Source organism: Bos indicus x Bos taurus, chromosome 8 (assembly GCF_003369695.1).
Source record: "Bos indicus x Bos taurus breed Angus x Brahman F1 hybrid chromosome 8, Bos_hybrid_MaternalHap_v2.0, whole genome shotgun sequence".
In the NCBI taxonomy this organism is placed as follows: domain Eukaryota; kingdom Metazoa; phylum Chordata; class Mammalia; order Artiodactyla; family Bovidae; genus Bos; species Bos indicus x Bos taurus.
In genome coordinates, this window is record NC_040083.1 from 60,351,471 (window position 1) to 60,379,178 (window position 27,708).

Consider the following 27,708-nt stretch of genomic DNA (forward strand, 5'->3'; position numbering starts at 1 on the left):
TACTGGAAGCTTCCTAAGGAACATCCTGGCATGAATCCTGTTCTGATTCTAATAAAAGATTTTCTTGTGGGAGTAGTTTCAACTTTTCAGATTAGCCAAACTTCTGTCATAATTGGCTTCTAATTTTCAGGAAAGCAGCCAGGTAAGCTCGTATCTCACCTCTTCCTGAGACTAAGCATGGTGTATAAATCCTAAGTAAAGCATGGTCAGGCTCTGTTAGGGTAAACCATCAAGCTCCATTCACAAGACCATTTCCACTCAAAGCATTTCCATATGTTCTTTCCCTTATTCTCCTTTAATCATGGTTCAGATGTTCAACTTGGCCTGTCTAGAAAACAATGGGGCCTTCTTCCTGTGTGTTTTCCCGCACTGATCCCTCCAGCCCCTGGAAATATTATGCCTCTCAGCTATATTCCAGCTCCAGGACAGAGTGAACTATGCTAACAGAGTATCTCATCTACTTTTCATCAGAACACAGCATAAAACCACCCTTTGGAAAAAAACAATTGAGGTTCAAAGGATTACTTACTTGCCTAAATGAATATAAATATTATTCTAACAAGTATAAACATTTTTATAATATTTTCATTTTCCCATTTTAGAAACGTATGAAAGGAAAAACTAGAACTGTGTTTTTTTTTTTCCAGATTCAATTTCCAAAGGATTGCAGATACAAAAGAATAAATTTGATTAGACAAGTTTCATATAAAATAACTAGAAAAACTTAATAAACCAAGTAACTGTAGGTACAATTATTGCTTATATATATTTCTATGTGTGGGGGTTCTTAGTTCTTTTAAGAACCAGCAAAGTGTCATAGTTACAATTTTTAAATGATAACAACTTAAACATCTACTAAATTAATCTGTCTTTTACGTCTAAACATTCTGTAAAAGTTAAAGACAGAAGAGATACCTACCGATCGTGACTGCTGTGTTTGGAAAGGGACAAACTGGCTTGGAGGTGGCAAATGAGGAGGATGATGGGGAGAAAGATGGGGAGGATGTAAAATAAACGGATCACTGGAAATAAGGGGTGGAAATGCAGCATACGGTACTGGTAAGTGCTGAACAGAACATGCTTGAAGCATCTGTAAGAGAAATCATTTTTTGTTGAGAGTATCAGAATATATTAATTAAAAAAAAAACTATACAATCAGATTGAAATGTTACTCCCAGAATCATAAAAATGTCTTAATAACCTATAGTAACAATAAGATACTTATGCATTTTTGCATTTATTAGTACAATAAATTGTAACTAGTAATTATTCTGGATTTTACATAGCTCTTATAAATCAGTCAAAACACCTATCTTTTACTTAAGCTTTTGTAATACCTATGAAAATGAAGGGAAAGTGCCACAGAGAAGGAATCTCTTCCCACTTGGCTTAAAATGTAGCAGACATTACTGCTTTCCAAGAAGCTGTCCTTTTCAATCTTGTAATTTTTTTTATTTCTAAGAGCCCAATTCACAACTAAATGCTTTATGATCTCTCAATATTTTAGTTTGCTAATTTAGCACATTGGTTCTATAATCTATTAATGAGAAACCATGCATGGGTAAATTAATCTGTTAAATTGGTGTTAGTACTTGTATGTATGTGTTTGTTTTAATCTCAAATTCAGACAGGATTATTAGGATTTTAATAAGATTTAGCAAAGTGCTTTACTTTGAAGACTTTATTGACCTTAGACAAGTCATTTAAATTCTCTGGTTTTCAGCAACCTATTTTTCAAATAAGGGGGCTGAACTAGGGGCTGGTAAAGGACAAAGTATAAGAGGCAAAGGAGTATGAACTCCTGTTTTCGCATGCTAATTGCTTCTATGATATTAAGCACACCATTTTCAATTTCATCATTTAGAAAATGAGGGTACTATTTTCATCACAGGCTTCCTATAGTATGGAATAAGTAAGTCTAAGCAACTCAAAGTGCCTATTAAAAACCCAGCAAGTGTTGAGACTATTAATGTTGATCACCAAATTCTGAGACTTAATTACTAATCAGTTCAATATCCTAAGTTAAAACCTGAAGGACAATCTTTATTAAGGTTTAATTATAAACAGTGCAGACATGTGAAGGAACATGCTTTGACCTTCAAAGAATGTTAAAATATGTGTAATTTAATTAACGTAAAAACATATGAAGTTTTAAAGCTAATTCTACTTTACTGTTACTGTATAGGTGCAACTGAGATTTCTGTTGCAATAAAACTGCATTTTTTTACTTGAAAGTGAAAAGCTCCAAGTCTCTTGTGTTTTGTTTATATAACATATTTCGCCACTCTATAGAAGTACTGCACAGACTTACTGGAGGAGGCACACTACAGACAGGGAGGTGCTGTCCACTGAAAACCACAGAGCATCCTGGGACCTGTTGTGTACTGCAAGCAGGGATGTGCTGGCCTGTGCAGAGGGGAATCCCATGTGGTGCCACTGTTGTTACTGTGTAAGAAACAGGGACGGTGCCCTGATGGAGCTATTAGAAAAGAAACAGAACAGAAAGATGTGAGTGTGAGTTTGGATAAACTTTTAACAGTTTGGATAAAACATCAATTATTAAAAATTAAAATCTGGGCATTTATTGATTCTATTCTTAGCTGCAAAGATTGTTCACAATGTACTTCTGCAACAGTTTCAACCAAAATATTCTTGTTACTGTAGAGAAAAGCTGTTTCAAGAGCAGTATATGATATCCATTGAACTGGGCCTGACTCTTCACTCAAAAAAACTTGTAAAGTCCAGGAGATAATGAACTGCTATATTAACTCTTCAAGCCTGCTCTACAGAGCAGAAAACTTTTCTAAGGAGGAAATCTGAAAAAAAGAAACATGTCTGCTAATAACCTGCTCACATTCAACAGGAGGGAAAAAACCATTTGTTTAATCCAACTAGTGAAACGGAGAAGGCAATGGCACCCCACTCCAGTACTCTTGCCTGGAAAATCTCATGGATGGAGGAGCCCAGTAGGCTGCAGTCCATGGGGTCGCTAAGAGTTGGACACGACTGAGCGACTTCACTTTCACGCATTGGAGAAGGAAATGGCAACCCACTCCAGTGTTCTTGCCTGGAGCATCCCAAGGACGGGGGAGTTTGTTGGGCTGCCGGTCTACGGGGTCGCACAGAGTCAGACACGACTGAAGCGACTTAGCAGTAGCAGCAGCAGTGAAACGTTAAGTAGCATTTTTAAAAAAATAAATAATTCCCTTCTCCCCTGGTCAGTTTTATTCCCATCCTATCTATCTGGAAGCAAATGACATTTAAAAATATGTCCTCCTGTATCATTCTCCATGAGCATGTAAACATATGCATGAACTATTGTCATGCTTGTTTTTGTTCTTAACAGAAATATTACCCTGCAACTTACTTTTTCCAATTAATATTGTAGATATCTCTTTAAAGAAATTAAAGCCATCTCATTCTTTTTGACACTAACAAGATATTTCAAATACAGTCATCACTTTAACACAATCCTATCATTCATATACTAAAGGACTTTAAGTTGTATCACCTTTTACCAATACAAATAACAGCCATAAAAAACATCACTGAACATATATCCTTACACATTAGTTTCATTTATTTCACAGGGATTACTGGGTAAAGGGGTGAATGTATTTTAAACTTTAGCAAAAGTCTGGATGGATTAAATCACAATCCCAATGGTAGTAACAAGACTCTCAGCACCTCCACTCAAGGCAGATGTACAATATTTGCATAATAAGCATGCTTGCTTGTTATATACAAATACTACAATGGGGGAAGGGGGAAAAACCAGTATCTACCGGATTTACTTTAAATTTATATTTCTCAGATTAGAGAGGTTGAACATCTTTTAATATGCTTATTAATCATCTAGATTTCCTTTTATGTAAATAATCTATATCCTGTGTTCACTGCCCACTTTCTATAAGGCTGTCCATTCATATTAACTTATAGTTTGGCTTTTTACTTAGAGATACATGTAATATTTTCTCAGTCTATGATTTCTCTTTTGATAAATCTTTTATTTAATGGTAAATCAACATTCCCCTTTCCTCTAAACTGAATTACCTCTTTCTATTCAGTAACTTCCCAAACATACCTAGATCTATTTTGTGCCAAATTTGTGTTGTCTCAATTATAGTCTCTTACTAGAAAAGTCAGTATCTAGTAAGACAAGTTCTTCTCATTATCATACTTTCTTCTCATTTTATTTTTGGGCCATTTTTTATACATTTATTCTTATGTAAATAACCTCAAATAATTTTATTCAGTTTCAGAATCCACTGGAATCCTAATTTATATTAACTGTACTAAATGTTATTTTACAAAGAACAATTTTATATTCAGTCTTTTTGTCATGTCACTACATGATCACTACTATAGTACTATACCTCCAAGAAATTAGGTTTCTTCATAAATACTACTTACTGAATTTATTACTCAAAATTCTTTTGTAAGTTTGGAGGCTTTGTTATATTGCTGATAGGTTATTTTTGTCTATTTCCATACCAAATTTCTTAATTATTCTGGCAAAAATGCCTTCATACAGCTTTATAATTAGTCCTAATAATTAGAAGAGCTACTCTGCCCAACTTGCTCTACTTCAGAATTATACACCAAAAGTTCTCTTAATTGGCTTAAAACACATTGTTGGGTCCCACACCTGATAAATCTAGTGTATAGTTTTGAGAATCTGCATTTTTAATAAATGTCCAGGTGCTGCTGCTGCTGATTAGCTAATTCAAGACATACTTTGAGAACCACTTGGCCTCAGAGACCCGAGACCAAAGTGTCAGTTGGCCAGCTATTTCACTGAGGGCCAGAAAATTAAGTATTTTAAGTTTGTGGGCCATCCTGGTCCCTGCACAAAGCACCCACAAATGACAGATGAGCAAACAAGCTTAGCTGTATTCCAACAGAACTCTACGAAAAACAGCCAGCAGTAGTTTGCTTTTCCCTGCTCTAGATAATCCCTGGTCCTTTAAAATGCTGTAGAAATCGCAGAATCAGTTTCTCAAGTTACACCAAAAACTTACTGGAAATTTACTTGGAATACACTAATTCTATGTATGTGAGTTCTGAAAGCAGACAGTTTTTACAGGTTTGGATCTTTCAAGCCAAGTATCTATTTAGACAGTTTTGTAATCAAAAAGGACTTGAACATCTTTTGTTAAGACCCTTAACTTCCTTCATGTTATTCTGATTTCAGTTGTACTTTCTTCTTTGCATATTCAATATGGAGAATTTTAAACATGCTCAATGTATGTTTTTTTTTTTTTAATTATGCTGACTAGTATAAAGAAACACAACTGATTTGCTGTATTGTTGCTTTAATAATCTGGGATTTTCTACCTGTATGATTATCTCATCTGCAATTACTTATGACGCTATTTGCTCTTTTCTTATTCTTACCCTCTATCATCAGTCCTGGCCTGTTGTTGTTTAGTCAGGTCTGACTCTTTCACAACCCCATGGACTGTAGCCTGCCAGGCTCCTCTGTCCATGGGATTTCCCAGGCAAGAATACTGGAATGGGTTGCCATTCCCTTTCTCTAGGGCATCTTCCTGACGCAGGGATCGAACCCACGTCTTCTGCATTGCAGGTGGATTCTTTACCACCTGGGAAGCCCCCAGTTCTGGCTTAGATTCCAGGATACTGAATAGATGCAGTGATAGTCATCACCCTGGCTTAGTCCAGCTATCAGCAAGAAAGCACTCTTAAGTTTTACCATTAATTATGTTGCTTGAAATGTTATGTGAACTCAGTGTGGATCTATTTCTATTGGTTTTCATTTACAGTCTTTCTTTCCTCATGTATTTGGTTAACTTTGTTTCCTGCTTACTGTCCTTGAAAATTTAGTTGAGGAAATTCTCTGAAAACTAGAATGAAGATTTCATCCTCCAAAGAGAATATGCATGTTTTCTAGGCCCCTGCAGTCCCAAATACTTTGAGTAACTTCACAGTTGATGTGAATTTGACTGCAAATTACATTTGGTGCCAGTTACTTTTATTCTGCTGAAGCTGAAGCTCCAACACTTTGGCCACCTGATGTGAAGACCCGACCCACTGGAAAAGACTGAAGGCAGGAGGAGAAGGAGAAGGAGGTAACAGAGGATGAGATGGTTGGATGGCATCATCAATTCAATGGACATGAAACTGAGCAAACTCTGGGAGTGGTTATCCTCAATCAGGGGGAATGCTCTCAATAACCCTCACTGACAGCTCCAGAAAATAAAACTCCCCTTTTCCATTTTAAGATATTTTATTGGATATGATGGCAAAATTTTATATCTTTGCATCTATCAACAAAATAAAACATTTTCCCTTTATACTGAAGATTTCCTAGTGTTGAATTTATCCTGCACCATCAGGATAGACTATTTTACTATAACACTATTGTTTATTATTTAAACATCTGCATCTGTACTCAAGAGGGAAAGTAGTTGAAAGGTTTTGTTTGCTGTACTGTCTATGAGGTTTGATTATTAAGGAGCTTCACATAATATACTTGGAAAATTTCTATCTGTGGCTATGATTTTTGGTCTGGCAAACCCTCTTCTCAGCTAGTTCCTCAGTTCCTGGCAGGAACAAAGGGAAAGAAAGCTCGGTACTTGTCGTCTCAGTGGAGACCTAGGAAAACTTGAAAGCAAAGCTGCACCCAACTGTCTTGCCTACTGAATTACTCTAGAAGAAACTGGAAGGAAGCAGAAAACAGGAGTATATCCTCAAACCACCAGCTGACTGACTGGCGTTGTTATTAAATTCTCTATCAGTCATTTGAAATCAACTATTACAATGAAGTCATTCTGAGCTTTTATAACCCTGATCTAAATTTTTTAAAAGTTCAACTTTCTTTTAAGGAAGCTGTGTAGAATTTAAATTTTAATCTTCAATGAAGAACGATGAACTTATCTCCAATAGATTCATTTTAGGTAAAACTATTTCCTTTTAGGTAAAAGTAATCTACAACAAAAAACAATCAAACTAAATACACTGCTACCAACTTTAAGCATCTGTATTTCCTGGATATTCTGTTACTATACCTGATCATGTATGTCAACCATTACTGCATTCTGCTGGGGTGGATGAGCAGCAGGGTGTAACAGACGGGGAGATACATTCGGAGGGTGGAAGGCTCGAGGTTCTTCTATTGCTTGCTGCTGTGCATAAGGGAGATGGTGATAATTTTCATCTTGACTAATGGAATTAAGTCGAGACTGACGATCCCTTCTTCCTCTCTGACGCCTGACAGGAGGACTGTAATATAGTAAAAATGTCCGAGGTCGTTATAATGTTTACTGCTGTGATCCATCAGGATTGTGTACTGTCTCTCTTTGTAATCCATTAGCAGTATAAGCTAAATAGGCTTGAGTATTAAAGAACTGCTGTGGTTCATCATCAGCTCTAAACACAAAATAGAATGCATGTTTTTTAAGAAAATAACAAGAAAACAAAATTGATAATTGATTCTGAGAGTATTTAGAAATCAATAGCCAATCATTGTCATTTTGGGGGTGGGGGTTTAATTGTATAAAATTGCCCTTTTTATAGACAAATATCTATAAGTTCGTATGATTTAACCTACTATTTTGTCCCTTTTATTTTATAAACATTAACAACAAATTTTAATCTGCATATATCCTGGCAGTAATCCTATTATGCCTAACGGGCATTTTATATTTGTTTACTGGCTAAGGCATATAGAATAGACATAGTTCCCACATGCCCAAAATGACAATTTTAAAAAATGAGTAATAACTAAAAAACATTTAATCTATTTACAATTGCAAATAACTGAGTAACAATAAATACTGAGAATGAAAATGACTGTGAGATAGTGTCAGCATAAATACTCTAGCGATACACAGAATTTTTAGGTAGAATTTGGCTACAGTGTCAGACTTTATTTTTTTGGGCTCCAAAATCACTGTAGATAGTGACTGCAGCCATGAAATTAAAAGATGCTTACTCCTTGGAAGGAAAGTTATGACCAACCTAGACAGCATATTCGAAAGCAGAGACATTACTTTGCCAACAAAGGTCAGTCTAGTCAAGGCTATGGTTTTTCCAGTGGTTTTTCTGTGAAGAAGCTGAGCTCCGAAGAATTGATACTTTTGAACTGTGGTGTTGGAGAAGACTCTTTAGAGTCCTTTGGACTGCAAGGAGATCCAACCAGTCCATCCTAAAGGAGATCAGTCCTGGGTGTTCACTGGAAGGACTGATGCTGAAGCTGAAACTCCAATACTTTGGCCACCTCATGTGAAGAGCTGACTCACTGGAAAAGACCCCGATGCTGGGAGGGATTAGTGGCAGGAGAAGGGGACGACAGAGGATGAGATGGCTGGATGGCATCACAGACTCGATGGACATGAGTTTGTGTGAACTCTGGGAGTTGGTGATGGACAGCGAGGCCTGGCGTGCTGCAATTCATGGGGTCACAGAGAGTCGGACACGGCTGAGCGACAGAACTGGCTACTGAAAGAAACCACTTTTACTCTCTATGCACTTGTCATCTACATAGTTAAACACAAATAACAGTTGTTATCATAAGTAGACTTCTATTTTCCACATCCCTTAATTCCACAATTCAGCTCCACTGCTTTTTACAAGGGCTCAGCATGGGTAACAATTCGAACAGCAGGCCTCAATAAAAATGTACTCCATTTCAGGCACAAGAGGCAAAACAGCCCCTTTCTAGACACAGCTGCACATAGCCATCTCAGCAGTCTTTACTGAGGACAGGTCACCTTTCCCTTAATTGTTGCATTCTGCACCTCTAAATCTGTTTCTTCTTTCTCTCAATTGCCCAATCTTAAAAAGAACAAGGGACTTTCTTTTGTAATATTAATTTCTCCACAGTGCTCTTAATACTAACCCTCAAGGTTAATGCTCCATTCATTGCTTCCTCTATGTTCAGCATAACTTTTTGCATTTCTGCTTCAAAATCGACAAACTATATTTCATTGATTTTCAGGTGCCATCTACCTTAGAACTTACTTTAATGTTTTGAGATACTTTTCATATAGTCTTTGCATAACCCTTACCCAGCTTTCCCTCATGTTAATATCTTCCATTAGAAAAAAAAATTATCAAAATTAAGAAATGAACCTTGGTATCATACTATTAATTAAACAACAGAATGTATTTAGATTTCACCCAGTTTTTCTAACAATGTTCCCTCACTGTTTCAGAATCCAATACAGGATCCCATTATTGCAGAGTGGTCATGCTTCTTTAGTCTTCTCCAATCCATGAAAGCTCAGTCTTCCATGACCTTGATAGCTCTGAAGACATACTCTGCAGAATGTCCTTTTAACCCAGGTTTGTCTGATGTTTTTTCATGACTTGCATGGCATTACGTATTACTGGAAAGGATATCACAGGGTTGATAGGCCCTTTTCAGTGCACTGTATAAAGGGCCCCACGACACTGATATGCATCACTCATGCTTACGTATGTATTACCAATCACTTGGCTAAACAGGTTTCTGCCAAGACCCTATTTTCTTACTGTCCATGGGGTTCTCCAGGAAAGAATACTGGAGTTGGTTGCTAGAAGAAATATCAACAACCTTAGATATGCAGATGATACCACTCTAATAGCAAAAAGTGAAAAGGAACTGAAAAGCCTCTTGATGAAGGTAAAAGAGGAGAGTGAAATGGCTGGCTTGAAACTCAACAATAAAAAAACTAAGATCATTGCATTCAGTCCCATCACTTCATGGCAAACAAACAGAAGGGGAAAATGGAAGCAGTGATAGATTTTATTTTCTTGGGGAGATACTCTGAATCATGCAAATATTCTGCTTTTGCTAAAAGTTTGCCAATAACTTTAGATTGCATGAATGGATCTTCAGCAATCACTCTATTCTGATATTCTAATGGTGATTTTCTACTCCCTTCATTTCTTCCATATATATCAACTGCAATTCTATAAAGAAGAGTTGCTCCTTCTCTCTCACTTAGTTATATATGAGTAGGGGCTAACAGATATTTATTTTATTCTTTAGGTGATAATCCACAGTCATTTTATTTTGTTGTTCAAATTATTTTAACTCTGTTCAATGGGAGCATTTTGGCTCCTGTGACCTTCTCCTGTTGTCTTTATCATTTTGAGCACTTCCTTAATATATGGACCACAATATGCCCTAGGCTCATCTAGTATTTTCCCTACACCGACTCTGGAATTAACCAGTTCTCCAAAAGAGACTCCAAAGAGTCCTGGTTCCTTAAACTGTAGAATGGTATTTAAAAGCTAAGTGTGCTGACTGCTACACAGTTTCTAGCCTAAGAGAAAAGAACAAGAAAATTTATCTATGTATATGCACATATCTGTATCTGTACAACTATTTTAAAGGACCGTTTAATATATCACTAAAAAGGAGAAAGCTGCCAATTAGACTATGCTACAGGCTTCCCTGGTGGCTCAGGTGGTAAAGAATTTCCCTGCAATGTGGGAGACGGGTTCAGTCCTTGAGTCAAGAAGATCCCCTGGAGAAGGGAATGGCAACCCACTCCAGTATTCTTGCCTGGAGAATTCCACGGACAGAGGAGCCTGGCAGGCCACCATCCATGGGGTTGAAAAGAGTCGGACACGACTGAGCGACTAACACTTCACTTCATACCATCAATATAGATATTATGATGTGAAAAAATGTGCACTTTAAAATCAAAACACACGCCCAGATCATCTCCCGAAAAACTCTCATTCTATTCAAAAACTTTAAGGGCCCCTTTTATTATCCCTTTTATTATTTGATTCCATTGTTGCTTCTTGCTCTTACTTCCCTACTCAAACATAATTTCAGAAACTCAAAACTCACACAAATTAAGACACAAGTCCTCGTGCTGAAATGTAAATTCCTCGACAATTTTGGTCCCTATCTTTCCTGAATTTCCTCTTATTAAACGTTATGTATATGACTTTGTGGTAGAACATTTAGAAACCATAATTATTTGAAAATTTAGAAATAAGAAACAGTGATAAAAGATGGACAAATATTTCTCAGTTGACTTTTATATCAGTGATAGATACTACTTTATCACTTTGTTTTAGACATATCATTTGTAAACAGCACAAGGCTATTCCCTCCTGGCTCACTTACGTACCCTTGCTGGATTGAGTTTTCTAGACTACATGCTGTTTATCTGTTTCATTGTGTGGAAGCTATATATACCAGTTTTATTCTTCCAGTGACTACACTTATATTTTTAAATACATACTTACATTTTTAAAAAAATATCTGGATTGCACATTTTTACTTCTCTCTGCTCCGTCCCTATTTTATGTTCAGATTTTTTTTTTTTAATTTCAATCTTTTTTTAAAGAGACTTTTATTCAGACTTAGCAAACCAAATCATATTAAATCGTCCTTTCTGCATTTATTCTTCTACTTCCTAGACAGAATAGTTTTTAATAATTCTTTCAAAAAGGTTTTCTGTTTTAATCAGAAGTATAGTTGCCCTACAATATTATATGTTAGAAATATACAACATAGTGACTCACAATTTTAAAAGGCTACATTCCCTTCACTATCATTATAAAATATTGGCTATGTTGCCCACGTTGTACAATATATTCTTGTAGCTTATTTTATACTGAATAGTTTGTACCTCTTAATCCCCTACTCCTGCACTGGAATTCCTGCATTCTTCACTTTTTTTCCCCTCTCCCTATTGGTTAACCATTAGCTTGTTTTATCTGTGAGTCTGTATTTTTGCTATACTCACTAGTTTGTTGTACTTTTTAGATTTCACATATAAGTGATACCATACAGTATTTGTCTTTCTCTTGACTTATTTCACTTAGCATAATGCCAAGTCCATCCATTCTGCTGCAAATGGTAGAACTTCAGTCTTTTTATGGCTGAGTAGTATTCTACTACGTATTCTTTATCCATCATCTGTTGTTAGACACTTAGGCTGTTTCCATACCTCGGCAATTGTAAACAGTGCTACTATGAACATCAAGGTGCATATCTTTCTGAATTATTTTTCTTTTTTAAAAATACGTACCCAGGAATGGAACTAGTGGATCATATGGTAGTTCTATTTTTAGTTTCATTGAGAAACATCTATACTATTTTCCACAGTGGGTGCACAAATTTACATTCCCAACAACAGTGTGCAAGTGTTCTCTTTCTTCCACAGCCTTGCTCACATTTGCTTTTCATGTTCTTTTTGATAATAGCTGTTCTAACAGGGGTGAGGTGATATCTCACTGTGGTTTTAATTTGCATTAACCTGATGATTAGTGACACTGAGTATCTTTCCAGGTGCCTGTTGGCCATCACATTTCCTCTCTGGAAAAACATCTATTCAGGTCTTCTGCCTATTTTTAAAATCAAATTGTTTTTCTGTTATGAGCTGTTTACATATGTATGACAGTTAACTCCTTATCAGTTCTATTATTTGCATATACCTTTTCCCATTCAGTATGTTGTCTTTTCATTTTGTTGTTGATTTCCTCTGCTGTGCAAAAACTTTTAAAGTTCGATTAAGTCTCAATTCGGAGAAGGCAATGGCACCCCACTCCAGTACTCCTGCCTGGAAAATCCCATGGATGGAGGAGCCTGGTAGGCTCCAATCCACGGGGTTGCGAAGAGTCGGACACAACTGAGCGACTTCACTTTCACTTTTCACTTTCCTGCATTGGAGAAGGAAATGGCAACCCACTCCAGTACTCTTGCCTGGAAAATCCCATGGACGGAGGAGCCTGGTGGGCTGCAGTCCATGGGGTTGCGAAGAGTCGGACATGACTGAGCGGCTTCACTTTCACTTTTCACTTTCATGCACTGGAGAAGGAAATGGCAACCCACTCCAGTGTTCTTGCCTGGAGAATCCCAGGGACAGGGGAGCCTGGTGGGCTGCTGTCTATGGCGTCACACAGAGTCGGACACGACTGAAGCGACTTAGCAGCAGCAGCAGCAGCAAGTCTCGATTGCTTATTTTTGCTTTTATTTTCTTTGCTTTAGCAACCAGGTCCAAAAAAGTACTGTTGCAATTTATGTCAAAGAGTTTGCCATGTTTTCCTCTAGGAGTTTTATAGTTATCTGGTCTTACTTTTAAGTCTTTAATCCATATTGAGTTTATTTCTTTATATGGTGTTTGGGAATGTTCTAATTTCATTTTTTCCCATGTACCTGTCCAATTTTTTCAATATCACTGAAGAGGCTTTTTCCTCCACTGTATATTCTTGTCTTTGTCATAGATTGAACATTGTAGGTGGGTTTATTTCTGGGTTTTCTATCCTGTTCCAGTTATCTGTGTTTCTCTTTTTATGCCAGTACCATGCTTTTTTGATGCTTATAGCTTTGCAATATAGTCTGAAAGTTAGGGAGCAATTGATTCTTCCAGCTCTGTTGTTTCTTCTCAAGATTTTTTTTGGCTATTTAGGTATTTTGTGTTTGCATAGAAATTTTAAAATTATTTGTTCTAGTTCTATGAAAAATGTCATTAGTATTTCGATAGAGATTGCACTGAATCTGTGGAGAAGGCAATGGCAACCCACTCCAGTACTCTTGCCTGGAAAATCCCATGGACGGAGGGGCCTAGTGGCCTGCCGTCACACAGTCAGACACAACTGAAGCGACTTAGCAGCAGCAGCAGCATAGTGTTTATTTTTAAAAATCCACGTATAAATGGATCCATGCAGTTCAAATCCGTATTGTTCAAAGGTCAACTGTATACTGTAATAAAATTTATGTGAATGTGGTCTCTCTTGCTACCTTTCTATAAGGTTTTCTACCTCCTTAGGTAGGTTCATTCTTAGATATTTTATTGTTTTTGATGCAATGGTAAGTTAGATTATTTCCTTAATTTCTCTTTCTGATAGTTTGTTGCTCATGTGTAGAAATGCAACAGATTTCAGTATATTAATTCTGTATCCTGCAAGTTTACTGAATTCATTGATGAGCTGTAGCAGTTTTCTGGTGGCATCTTTAGGATTTTCTATGTATAGTATTATATCATCTGCAAACAGTGGTAAGTTTTATTTCTTCCTTTCCAATTTAGATTTTCATTTCTTTTTTCCATCTAACTGCTTTGGGTAGGATGTCCAAAATCATACTAAATAAAAGTGGCAAGAGTGGACATTTTTGTCTTATGCCTGATCTTGGAGGGAAGGCTTTCGGCTTTTCATTGTTGAGTATGACATTAGCTGTGGATTTGTCACATATGACCTTTATTATGTTGAGGTATGTTCCCTCTATGCCTACCTTCTGAAAAGTTTTAAAATCATAAATGGTGTCAAATTTTATCAAAAGCTGTCTCTATATCTACTGAGGTGATTATATGGTTTTTATTCTTCCATTTGCTAATGTAGTATATCAGACTAAATTGCAAATATTGAAAAATCCTTGCAACCCTGGGATAAATCCCTCTTGATCAAGGTGTAAGATTCAGGGAAGATCTCTTATTGCTCAACTTTCTTTCTCTCTGAATGTTTATGCACATTCTTGAATTTCACCAAGATCTTGCTCAACACCCATTCTTTAATTCTTGAAAATGATTTTTATACTATTTCTATAAAAACTGTTCCCTTCTATTGTTTCCGTCTGGAAATATGATTAGATGTATTTAGAACTGATGACTGTCGATATATTTAAATTTCTTTCCCACACTTTCCATTTTTCCCTTTTCACATTACATTCTGGGAAAGCTCTTTACTTGATCTTCCAGGGACCAAGATGCTTTTTCTGCCTGTTCATTAATTTTACCAACTAAGATTTCCAGTTGATTTTTAGGGATACAATCTCTTGTACTTCTCTCATGTTACACTTTTTCGAAAATTATTCTTGTTTCTTAACTGTTTTATTAGTTATTTTATTAACTGTTACTTCAAGCTCTTTCTTTGAGTTTCAGAGACTTTCTTTCACTTTGTTGGCTTTCTTCAAATGTTTGGTAACTTCCCAGTGTGCTCATCTTTGTATCTGAAATTGTATCAGATTGTTGCTGAATACTGCATCTGCTTATAAACCCTACTTCTGGCAGAAAAACTGGCAGTTAAACTTATAGCTAGCCTGTAAGTACTAAGGAGAAGGAAAGGGCAACCCACTCCGATATTCTTGCCTGGAGAATCCTATGGACGGAGGAGCCTGGTGGCCTGCTGTCCATAGGGTTGCACAGAGTCGGACACGACTGAAGCGACTTAGCATGCATGCATATATTGGAGAAGGAAATGGTAACCCACTCCAGTGTTCTTGCCTGGAGAACCCCAGGGACGGAGGAGCCTGGTGGGCTGCCAGCTATGGGGTCATACAGAGTCAGACACGACTGATGCAACTTAGCAGCAGCAGCGTAAGTATAGTACTAAAGTGAGAAGGAAGTAACAAATAACACACAACGCTGGGGATAACAAATTTGTAGCTTGTTTTCTAGGTAAGTGCTCCCTATCTCTCCTTTGTGTTTGATGAACAGGGAGATTGATGCTTCTTTTCAACCTGAAAACTAGTTCCTGCCATCCAGCAACAGACACTGTCATGCTCTTTCTGGTCCAGAACACATTTTATGACCTACAGTTGTACTCCTGGGCTTTTATCTTAATGAAATGCTTGCACATGCACACTAGGAGTTGTCTACACAAAGGGTCCTAATAGAACTCTTTTTATTACCCAAACTGGGCATAACTATTATCCAACAGTAGGTGGGTACATAAATTATGGTACATTAATTCAATGGAAGATTATATCACAATAAATGAACTACTGCTACCCACATTAAAAAAGACTGACTGCGTAATAAACAAAAAATACACTTACGTGAATTAAACAAAATGCAAAATTGTGTTTTTAGAATGTATTTACAGGTATTAAAAACATGTACCAAGGGAGTTAGAACAAATCACAGGAAAGGGTTGAACAAATCACAGGAAAGGATTTTGATGTTATATTTTAACCTAAATGTAGGGCACACTTGTGTGTTATCCTTTTTAAATGTACACTTGTTTTACAAGTTCTCCTGAATGTATGGCATAGTTCACCATAAAACAATAGGAAATATCACAGCAGGTACTCAGACGTTATTTCCTTATGTAGTTATATTTAATAGCTATGAAATATTTTACCTGGTTGGCATAACATTATTTTACTTAAACATTCCCATATAATTGGGTAATAATGCACCAGATAATGTGAAAGTTTAATGGTCTCAACAGAATATACCTCAGGAACAGGTTTATCTTGTCTGATTTGGAACAACGAATGATGGGTTTTAACATACCTTCAGTATTAAGTTACCTGTCTGTTAATCACTCAGTTGTGTCCGACTCTTTCAACCCCACTGACTATAGCCCATCAGACTCCTCTGTCCATGGAATTCTCCAAGCAAGAATACTGAAACGGGTAGCTATTCTCTACCCTAAGAGATCTTCACAATTCAGGGATCAAACTCCGGTCTCCTACATTACAGGCATATTCTTTACCATCTGAGCCAAAATTAAGTGCCCTAAGGCTGCCCTAACAACATATCACAGACTGGCTTAAACAACAGAAATTTATTTTCTCAAGTTCGAGAGACTTAATGTCCAAGATCAAGGTGCCAGCATGCTCGATTTCTGGTGAAAGCTCTCTCCCTGGAGTCTTGTAAGGACACTAATCCTCTTGGATCAGGGACCTGTCCTGATGATTTCATTTAGCCTTAATTACTTCCTTAGAAGCCCCATCTCCAAATTCATCCACACTGTGGGTTAAGGCATCAGCCTATAGATACTCAGGAAACATATTCAGTTCGTTAACACCTTACTACTTCGAGATCATCAGTACTTCTTAGATTATCAACATCCTGGAAAGATAAACAGTTGTCTCACTTCAAGGATGTTCTATTTCCTTGGAAGAGGAAAGGTATGACCTCAGGCCACTACTAAACAGGAAGCAGCTCAGGAAACATATTCCCTGGAGAAGAAAAAACAAGAGCCAAGTCCCAAATAGAAGAGAGGACTGAAAGCTGAACTAAACTTCAGTCACTCCTCATATCACAGGGTCCTCAATTTGAAAAGAAACTTAATGAAACTACAGCTGCCTTAGAGAATACAGAAGGAGTATTTGTGGAGAGAGGTTATTCATTTGTAAGAATGGAATGGATAATAATGGAGTGAAGAAGAGACTGATCATTTCTAAGACTTCCATATTTCCACTGTTGTTGCTGTTCAGTTGCTCAAGTCGTGTCTGACTTTTTGCAACCCCATGGACTGCAGCACACCAGGCTTCCCTATCCTTCAACATCTCCTGGAACTTGCTCAAACTGTTGTCTATTGAGTCTGTGATAGCATCCAACCATCTTATTCTCTGTTGTCCCCTTCTCCTCCTGCCTTCAATCTTTCCCAGCATCAGCGTCTTTTCCAATGAGTTGGCTCTTTGCATCATGTGGTCAAAGTATCAGAGCTTCAGCTTCAGCATCAGTCCTTCCAATGAATATTCAGGACTCTTCTCCTTTAGGATTGACTGGTTTGATCTCCTTGTTGTCCAAGGGCCTCTCCTTAGTATTCTCCAGCACCACAGTTCAAAAGCATCAATTCTTCGGTGCTCATCCTTCTTTATGGTCCAACTCTCACATCCATACATGACTACTGGAAAAACCATAGCTTTGACTATACAGACTTGTTGCCAAAATATTAATAATGTCTCTGCTTTTTAATACACTGTCTAGGTTTGTCATAGCTTTTCTTGCAAGGAGCAAGCATCTTTTAATTTCATGGCTGCAGTCATCATCTACAGGGATTTTGGAGTACCGTTGTAAATTATAAAATGCATTTTTCGGTAATATGGATTGAAGGTCAGCCCACAAAAAGTCTTAAACCTTGAGGTAGCTGAATTCATATATAAAGGTATGGATTGATTTTAAGTAAATCACTTTAGCCTCTTATTATACAATTTATACATCTGTCAATCCCAAGCTAAATGAATTCTCATGATGTTGTTTGGTAGTCCAAACAACTTGTAATGTTGTTTGTGTGTGAGTGTACAGAGACAAAAGGTGTTGATATATTTATAAAATGCTTACAGAAAAAATGCTTTTGGATGTTTAAAAATACTCTACCAATGACCAAAAATTTAATAAGCAATAGAACCAACTAACCTTCTTCTGTTGCGTGCAGGTGTGTTGCATCGTTCCCCTGAGAAGTGATGTTGGCTTGGTCGAACTGAAGGGGGCTGCCTATTTGATGTCATCTCCCATGGTCGCATTGGTGGTGAGGGAGCTGGTGATGCTGATGTATAATCGAAGACTGAATGAGAGAGGCGCTGTCTCTTGGGACTTGGACTATCTTCACTCTGCCAATGCAACAAAATCAATCAACAGAATAAGAGTTTTAAAGGATTTTTGCATTACTATTTACATGCATAGATGTTTAAGTACGTTTACCTCCAAGTGTAAAGGGGGGAAAAGATACACTATTAACTTGAATTAAATATCCGTTTAAAAGATGTGAGGGGTGGGGTAGGAAAGAAAGATCAAATGAAAAATTAACTCTTTATTTGAATTCATCATGAAACTAATCAGGTAACAACATACATACATGATAGGGTAATAAGCAATTTGGAAGGAAATGGCAACCCACTCCAGTATTCTTGCCTGGAGAATCCCATGGATGGAGGAGCCTGGTGGGCTACAGTCCACGGGGTCGCAAAGAGTCTGACACGACTGAGAGACTTCACTCACTATTGTACTTGACTGAGCATCCCAGGTGGCTCAGTGGTAAAGAAGCCACCTGCCAATGCAGGAGATGCAGGTTCGTTTCCTGGGTTGAGAAGATCCCCTGGGTCTAGAAGATCCTCTGGAGAAGGAGATGGCAACTCACCCCAGTATTCTTGCCTGGGAAATCTCATGGACAGAGGAACCTGGTGAGCTACAGTCCATGGGGTCGCAAAAGAGTTGGACAGAACCTAGTAACTAAACAACAACAAATGGTACCTGACCACCGCTATGAAACTCCAATTTTAACTGAAATTCTACTATGCCTTCCCATCAGTTACTAGTTACTCTTTTAGGCATTAGTTTGCAGCTGAGAGATCCATTTGAGAGGGTATAATTTAAGTACGCCTGTGATTTGATTCTAAATCACACTTGTCTACCTCCTTATTCCCATTGTTTAAGGTGATTACATTTACTCTTTAAAGCGATTATGTGGACAAAGTAAGATTTACTTAAAACATTAAAAAACAGTCAATTTATTTCATCAGTTCTTAACTAAAATATCATAAAAGGACATCTTGGGGAAAGACATTTCAGGTAGATCATGGGAGTGATGGATAATTCAAAACTTATACCTGTCAATGTTGAAACAGTCTCAAGCTTTCTTGCTTACTAGCTACAAAATTGGTATGGATAACTTAATTGAATTATTAACTCTCCAGGATTCCTCACACAACTCAATCTTCCAATTGAGTCTCACCAAAACTGTCAAAATTGTAAGTTAACAAAGTCTGATGAGGGCCATGTGTTTTCTAATAAGAGCCTCTCCTGTCTCCAGTCTACTCCTGAAAATTCTATTTGGGTATCAGAGCACTTTGGGGCAGGGAACTGTGTGCCCTGAGGATGTGGGATCTTAGTTCCCTGACCAGGGATCAAAACCACACCCCCTGCATTGGAGGTGAAGGGGTTTAACCACTGGATCACCAGAGAAGTCCCTACAGCACTTCTGATTGGCACCTGCTGCTAGAACAAAAACCATGTTAATATTAGCTAAAGAATACACGAGGCTACATACTACAACATTAGATTTTAAGATATAAAGCATATAAAACAATTCATTAAACTGACAGGAATGAAGCAAACTACTTTGGATCATTCTAAATTATTTAGCTGAGGTATTCACAAAATCATGCCATGTCCAATCTATATTAGGGAATACTATAATTCAAATTTGTCATTATAACAAAAATAGGAAGTAGTTTTCAGAACCATATACAAGTTTCTTATAATTTTCCTCACCACACTAACCTTATTTCTTCCTATAGTTAAGTGAAAGTCGCTCAGTCGTGTCCGACTCTTTGCGACCCCATGGCCTATATGGAATTCTCCAGGCCAAATACTGGGTCGGTAGCCTTTCCCTTCTCCAGAGGATCTTCCCAACTCAGGGATAGAACCCAGGTCTCCCGCATTGCAGGCAGACTCTTTACCAGCCGAGACACAAGGGAGCCCAAGAATACTGGAGTGGGTAGCCTATCCCTTCTCCAGAGGATCTTCCCAACTCAGGGATAGAACCGGGGTCTCCTGCATTGCAGGTGGATTCTTTACCAACTGAGCCATCAGGGAAACCCTATACTTAATGGTGCTATTAAAAATATACTTGTTTTAACCCCTGATTTTAATATCAGTTATGTTTTGATAATCCTAAAAAAAAGTGAAAAATAACCGTTGAAATTTAGATATTCTGATTAAAACAAAACGACAGAGCAACTAAGACTTCACAAACTCAAACATGAACTGCACAGGTTAGAAGTGATCGCCAAATTTCGTAAAACAGACTTCATTAACGTTGACTTTTTAAGGTACACAATACTAGTGATGTATCATCACTGGCTTTCATATGTATAAAAGGTGAAAGTCTCAGTTGTTCAGTTGTATTCAACTCTTTGCAACCCCATGGACTGTAGCCCCTGGGCTCCTCTATCCATGGACTTCTCCAGGCAAGAATACTGGAGTAGGTGGCCATTCCCTTCTCAAGGGGATCTTCCCAACCCAGGGATTGAACCTGGGTCTTCTGCACTGCAGGCAGATTCTTTACTATCTGATCCCTCCTATGTATAGCCTGTACCTCAAAGCTTAGCGTGAACTAAGACATGGAACTCTGAATTCTAAAAATCCACTGCCCAAATGGAGGAGAATGTTGTTGTTTGGTTGTGTTCGACTCTTTGTGACCTATGGACTGTTGCGTGTCAGGCTTCCCTATCCTTCACCATATCCCAGAACTTGCTCAAATTCATGTCCATTGAGTCGGTGATGCCATCTAACATCTCATCTTCTGTTATCCCCTTCTGCTCCTGCCTTCAATCTTTCCCAGCATCAGGGTTTTTCTAACGAGTTGGCTCTTTGCATCAGGTGGCCAAAGTACTGGAGTTTTAGCTTCCGCCAGCAGTCCTTCCAATGAATATTCAGGATTGATTTCCTTTACGATTGATTGGTTTGATCTCCTTGTTCTCCAAGGGACTCCCAAGAGCCTTCTTCAACACCACAGTTCAGTTCAGTTGTTCAGTCGTGTCCAACTCTTTGCGACCCCATGGACTACAGCACACCAGGCCTCCCTGCCCATCACCAACTCCCGGAGTCCACCCAAACTCATGTCCATTGCGTCAGTGATGCCATCCAACCATCTCATCCTCTGTGGTTCCCTTCTCCCGCCTTCAATCTTTCCCAGGATCAGGGTCTTTTCAAATGATTCAGCTCTTCCCATCAGGTGGCCAAAGTATTGGAGTTTCAGCTTCAGCATCAGTCCTTCCAATGAATATTCAGGACTGATATCCTTTAGGATGGACTGGTTGGATCTCCTTGCAGTCCAAGGAACTTCTCCAAAACCACAGTTCAAAAGCATCAATTCTTCAGCGCTCAGCTTTCTTTATAGTCCAACTCTCACATCCATATGTGACCACTGGAAAAACCATAGCTTTGACTAGACGGACCTTTGTTGGCAAAGTAATACCTCTGCTTTTTGATATGCTGTCTAGTTAGCATATCAGCAGTCGAGGTTAGTCATAGCTTTGCTTCCAAGGAGCAAAGCGTCTTTTAATTTCATGGCTGCAGTCACCATCTACGGTGATTTTGGAGCTCATGACAACAAAGTCTCTCACTGTTTTCATTGTTTCCCTATGTATTTACCATGAAGCGATGGGACTGGATGCCATGATCTTAGTTTTTTGAATGTTGAGTTTTAAGCCAGCCTTTTCACTCTCCTCTTTCACCTCCATCAAGAAGCTCTCTAGTTCCTCTTTGCTTTCTGCCCTAAGGGTGGTGTCATCTGCTTATCTGAGGTTATTGATACTGAGGAGAATACTACAGATTCACAAAAATAACCTTAAAAAACTTAGGCTATCATATTTTCAGTGATGTTCAAGTTGTGCGTTAGCATATTCTTATTTTACAACAAAGCTATTACTTTTACGAATGGAAATGACTGAGAAAATTTCCCATCCCTTCTCTTTCTGTTGTAAAAGGTTCTCAGTGTGAAAGAGACAAAGACTAGGAAATAACGTGGAAGTGAGCTCATTCACTATGGCAATAAGCCTTACTTTTTCAGTCAAAGTAACAGGAAACCACAAATTGATATCTAGGGACAGGGATTAAAGAGTTTATTACATGCAATGTTGTTTCATATTCCTTATCAATTTGAGTACTCTTTCAAACTCTAACTCAGTATTTAGCATCTAATAAAATGCGTAAAGGATTACATCTATCTAACCTCAAATCTCTATAACCAAACATTCTTATTAGAAGTGAAAAAACCCCATAAGAAAGTATTGCAGGGTTTTAAAAAAAAGCAAATCAGAAATTGTTAAATGCTGAATGCCATGGGGGAAAAAAATACACAAAAACACATGTGCATATGTATATATATAAACACACATAAAATATAAATATTTATATATCTCAATCAGGAAGTTTTGGAAGATAATGGAAACCTTCAGCAAAGCAGAACCAGGTTCCAAGTTCCAGATTTAAAATGGTGATTGAAATGTGCCTCTGACTTCAGCAACCACTAGTGAGCCCTGAGGACTTCCTTCTCAAAGGAACAAGGGGGCAACTAGAATCAAGAGGTAAAATCTCCAGAAACCTGGTCCTCTCTCCATCTGGTCCTTAATCAGGACCACCATTCATCTCAGACTCACAAGTAAGTAAGTACAGCGTGATTTATGAGTTTCCAACCCTCTTTTAAACTTCCAGACTTTCTCTATTTGCCTTACATCTTGGACAAAAGACTAAATTTCTCATTCCACATGTGGTGCTAGTGGTAAAGAACCCACCTGCCAATGCTTGAAGCCTCAAGAGATGCGGGTTAGATCCCTGGGTAGGGAAGATCCCTGGGAGAAGGGGCATGGCAACCCATTCCAGTATTCTTGCCTAGAGAATCCCATGGACAGATGAGACTGGTGGACTACTGTCCACAGGGTCACAAAAAGTCAGACAAAACTGAAGCGACTTAGCATGCAAGCATGCAGAAAAAACACTCACTGAATTCTATTAATTAAAAATAAAAGACATGACAAGAACCATCATTTAAAAGTCTATAAACAATAAATGCTAAAGAGGTTGTGGAGAAAGGGGAACCCTCTTGCACCATGGGTGGGAATGTAAGTTGATACACCCACTATGGAGTACATAGTATGGAGGTTCCTTAAAAAACTAAGAGACGTGAAAGCAATTAGAAAACTGAAACACTCACTCTACATAAAGCAACTAATAAAGAATAAACACAAAGACAATTGCCTTTTTGTAAATAATAAGCAGGGGGAAAGCTGGAAATTAATAACTTTATATTTGAACCACACAATATAATTTACAAAATGATCTCTACATATTCTCTCACTTAATTCTCCACAAACCCAAGTCTTGACTTAAACTATATTCAAATTTATGTAAAATGTGTTTCTATTAGTGAAGATGTACCACAGACAGTTCCGTGAAATACTGCCTTTGAACTACACAAGGTATACAAAGTCCTGTCTGACATAATTCACACAGGACTTTAGAATTTTCTAAGTAGTACAGCTTTGATAGTTCTCAGCTCAAAATGTTTCAGAACAAAATCCAATTTCATAACCACTCTAAAAGTACATCGTCCTGGAATGTTATTTTACTTAAAGATATGGGGGAGGGGGAGGCTTTCACTGTTCTGTTTTCAAAAGTTACTGCAGCAGACATTAAAAAAAAAAAAAAAAAATCAGGACTTTGCTTTTGATATGGCCCAGGTTTGTGTTTTTTTTAAATAAAAGGCCAAAGAACAGAATGACTGTAAGTGCAATGAGTGCTTACAAAGGGACTCTAGTGGTATAACTAATGCAGTCCCACCATAATGAAGAGGATAAAATACTGTGTGAAAATATTAAATTACTGCATCATTGGCCATAACTACTAGGCCAGCAGTGGCTTCCTGAGTTTAGGGAGGCCTGTGTGGCTAACTTCTGAATAATTATTAACAACCTAAGTCCTAGATTTTTCTTAATTTTTAATTACACAAAACACCACTGGTTCACAAACTGATTTATCTTGATGCTGTACATGTACTGTGTTCAAATGCTGTATTTACTTCCATAGAAGCTAAAAACAAGGATAAATAAAATAATCTGAAGCATAAATATGAAACCAACAAAAACAGAAAAGCTATTAAGAACAACCTGAAATCAAGGGATCTCTCTGAATTATCCACATGGAGTTGTGCAGACAACTGAAGCTCAAATAAAAATGTTAATTCAGCAGTTTCTGGTATACAGATAGCCGATATGTCAAAGAAGTTGCAGGCAGTGACAAAATTGCTCAAAATATCAATGATTTATACAGTGAAAAAGAGGTCCAATGCTAAACCCTAAGAAGCTCCAACATTTGATGTTGAGTAGCTGATGAAAGGAGCTACTTTAAGCCAGTGGAATGGAGTTTCAAGGAGTCAACTATTAGGTTGATGCAAAAGTAATTGCAGTTTTACAATGTTGCACTTATCTGTTTGATATTGAGACACATTGTTAAATACATGTGGTTATGTTATACATCTTTTTAATGTATATTTCTAAATATTTTGCTAATAACTTTTAACTTACTGTTTATATTTATTTCAGACTAGAGAAATGATGTTAGACAAAAAGCAAATTGGAGCGATTCTCTTATTCAAGTTCAAAATGGGTCTCAAAGCAGCAGAGACAATGCACAACATCAACACATTTGGCCCAGGAACTGCTAACGAACATACAGTGCAGTGGTGGTTCTTGTTCTGCAAAGGAGATGAGAGCCTTGACGATAATGAGCATAATGGAAGTTGGAAGTTGACAACGACCAATTCAGAGGATCATTGAAGCTGATTCTCTTTGGCAACATGAGAAGTTGCCAAAGAACTCGACATCAACCATTCTACAGGTTTTGCAATTTGAAGCAAACTGGAAAGGTGAAAAGGCTTGGTAAGTGGGTGGTGCCTCATGAGCTGATTGAAAAATCAAAAATATCGTTCTGAAGAGTCGTCTTCTCTTATTCTACACAACAACAACAAATCATTTCTCATCAGACTGTGATGTGTGACAGAAAGTGGATTTTATACGACCAAGAAGCTCCAAAGCACTTCCCAAAGCCAAACTTGCACCAAAAAAAGATCATGGTCAACGTTTGGTGGTCTGCTGCTGCTCTGATCCACATCTTTCTGAATCCTAGTGAAACTGTTACATTTGAGAAGTATGCTCAGCAAATCAGTGAGATGCACTGAAACTGCAATGCCCACAGCCAACACTGGTCAACAGAACGGGCCCAACTCTTCTCTACGACAACATCTGATCGCACATCTTACAAGTGATGCTTCAAAAGTTGAATGAATTGGGACTACGAAGCTTTGCCTCATCCACCATATTCACCTGACTTCTCGTCAACTGACTGCCACGTTCTTCAAGCATCTCAACATCTTTTTGCAGGGAAAATGCTCCCACAACCAGGAGGAGGCAGAAAATGCTTTCCAAGAGTCAGTCGAATCCCAAGGCACATATTTTTATGCTATGGGAATAAACAAACATTTTTTGTTGGCAAAAATCTGTTGATTTAATGATTCCTATTTTCATCAATAAAGATGTGTTTGAGCCTAGTTACAATGATTTAAACTGACGGTCCGAAACCTCAAATACTTTTTCACCAACCTAATTAAGAGGTCATGTAGAATGAGGGTTGAAAAACAGCCACTGTATTTAAACAACATGGAACTCAATAACATGGAACTATTTTTGTACAATATGATTTAGTATCATTATGGCATATTTCCCTTTATGACAATTTTGGGAAAAGTTCCTGTGTTTCCTTTGTTAATTTTCCTTATGAATTTAAGGGTAACTGTAAAGTTCTAAAATAAAAATTTTCTTTTATTATTTTGGCTGAAATTTTTATTATGTCTATGAACTTGTTAAGAGAATAGACATTTTTACAATAATTAGTCTTCTCTTTCATAAACAATGTATTTATTTGTATAAATCAACAGATTTCAATCACCTAACTTCAGTAAATTTACAGATTAAAGTTGTTATCTAGTTGTATTAAAATGCACACCTGAGGAGAAAAGGGAACCTCTTACAGTATTGGTGGGACTCTAACTTGGTATAGCCACTATAGAAAACAGTATTGAGTTTCCTCAGAAAACTAAAATTACCATACAATCCAGCAACTCTACTCTGAGGCATATATCCAGACAAAATTCTTAATTCAAAATGATACATTCACCCCTATGTTCATAGGAACACTGCAGACAATAGCCAAGATATGGAAACAACTTAAATGTCCACTGACAGATGAATGAATCAGGAAGATTTTATTTATTTATATATAAAATATTTAAATAAAATGGAATACTACTCAGATTAGTAATAATAATGCCATATGCAGTAACATGGGTGCTACTAGAGATTACCATAATAAGTCAAGTCAGAGAAAGACAAATACCATATGATACCACTTATACGTGGAATCTAAAGTACGACACAAATGAACCTATCTACAAAACAGAAATAGATCCACAGACACAGAGAACAGACTTGTGGTTGCCAAGGGGGAGAGGGCTGGAGGATGAAATGGGAGGCTGGGGTGAGCTGGTGTAAGTTTTTATATACAGAACGGATAAACAAGCTCCTACTATATAGCACAAAGGACTATATTCACTATCCTATGATAAACCATAATGGAAAAGGATATTAAAAATAACATATATATGTTAAATACACACACATACACACACACATTTCTGAAATCAAGGGCTGTGCCACATCTGAAATTCAAGTTCTCCACAATGCACCTGACTTTTTAATAAAAGCATACAATCTTCACTCCCTCACTGAATTGGTTGGTAGTACAGTAACTGCTCATTTTACTTTTGTTGGATTTACTATGCCACTATGTTATTACTGCTTTACTATGTTAATTTCTGCTGTACAACAAAGTGAATCAGCTATATGTATACATATATCCCCTCCTTCTTGAACCTTCCTCCCACCCCGCCTCATCCCACCTCACAGAGCACAGAGTCGAGCTCCCTGTGCTATATGAAACTGCTAATTTTAAAACTGTAGGGGGTTGATGGCAAACAGATGTGATGGAATTGGGGGGGGGGGTGGTACTGAAACTATCGTATCTTTATTGTATCAGTTCCACATCTGTATGCTTTTGTCAAAACTCACAGAGCTGTACGCAAAAAAGGTGAATTCCACTGTAATTATGCCTTAATTTTAATTTAAAAAATTACAAGAAACACCTTGATGCTAATTTTAAATATAGGCTTATTTTTATAGACATGTAAATGTGCTTCTTAAACCATTTTTGAAAAAAAAAAATTTCAAAGCAAGAAAAACAAAACCATCATTTTTATAGAAATGTTCCAAAATATTGGTAATAGTTGATTTCTTAAGCTGGATGGTAGATTTTTAAAAATTATACATACATCTTCATGCTTTACAACATGCATATGTGAAATATTTCATAATTTTAAAAATTAAAAAGCACGCAAAACTTGAAATATTCTGACTAGAAAAATGAGCAAAAAAAGAGCAGAGTGAAAAGTAATAAA

General features: G+C 37.4%; 1 protein-coding gene across 8 annotated transcripts in view; it reads right to left on the reverse strand.

The window, feature by feature from the left end:
- RNF38 (ring finger protein 38) overlaps positions 1 to 27,708 on the reverse strand; it is a 121,412-nt gene that overhangs the window by 16,629 nt on the left and 77,075 nt on the right. For all 8 annotated transcript variants that reach the window (XM_027549662.1, XM_027549661.1, XM_027549667.1 and 5 more), the window contains 4 exons: positions 18,057 to 18,250; positions 7,029 to 7,242; positions 2,312 to 2,479; positions 920 to 1,090 (listed from right to left, as the gene is read on the reverse strand). In XM_027549662.1, coding sequence (XP_027405463.1) covers positions 920 to 1,090; positions 2,312 to 2,479; positions 7,029 to 7,242; positions 18,057 to 18,163 — 660 coding nt within the window. In that variant the 5' untranslated portion in view covers positions 18,164 to 18,250. The remainder of the gene's footprint in view (positions 1 to 919; positions 1,091 to 2,311; positions 2,480 to 7,028; positions 7,243 to 18,056; positions 18,251 to 27,708) is intronic.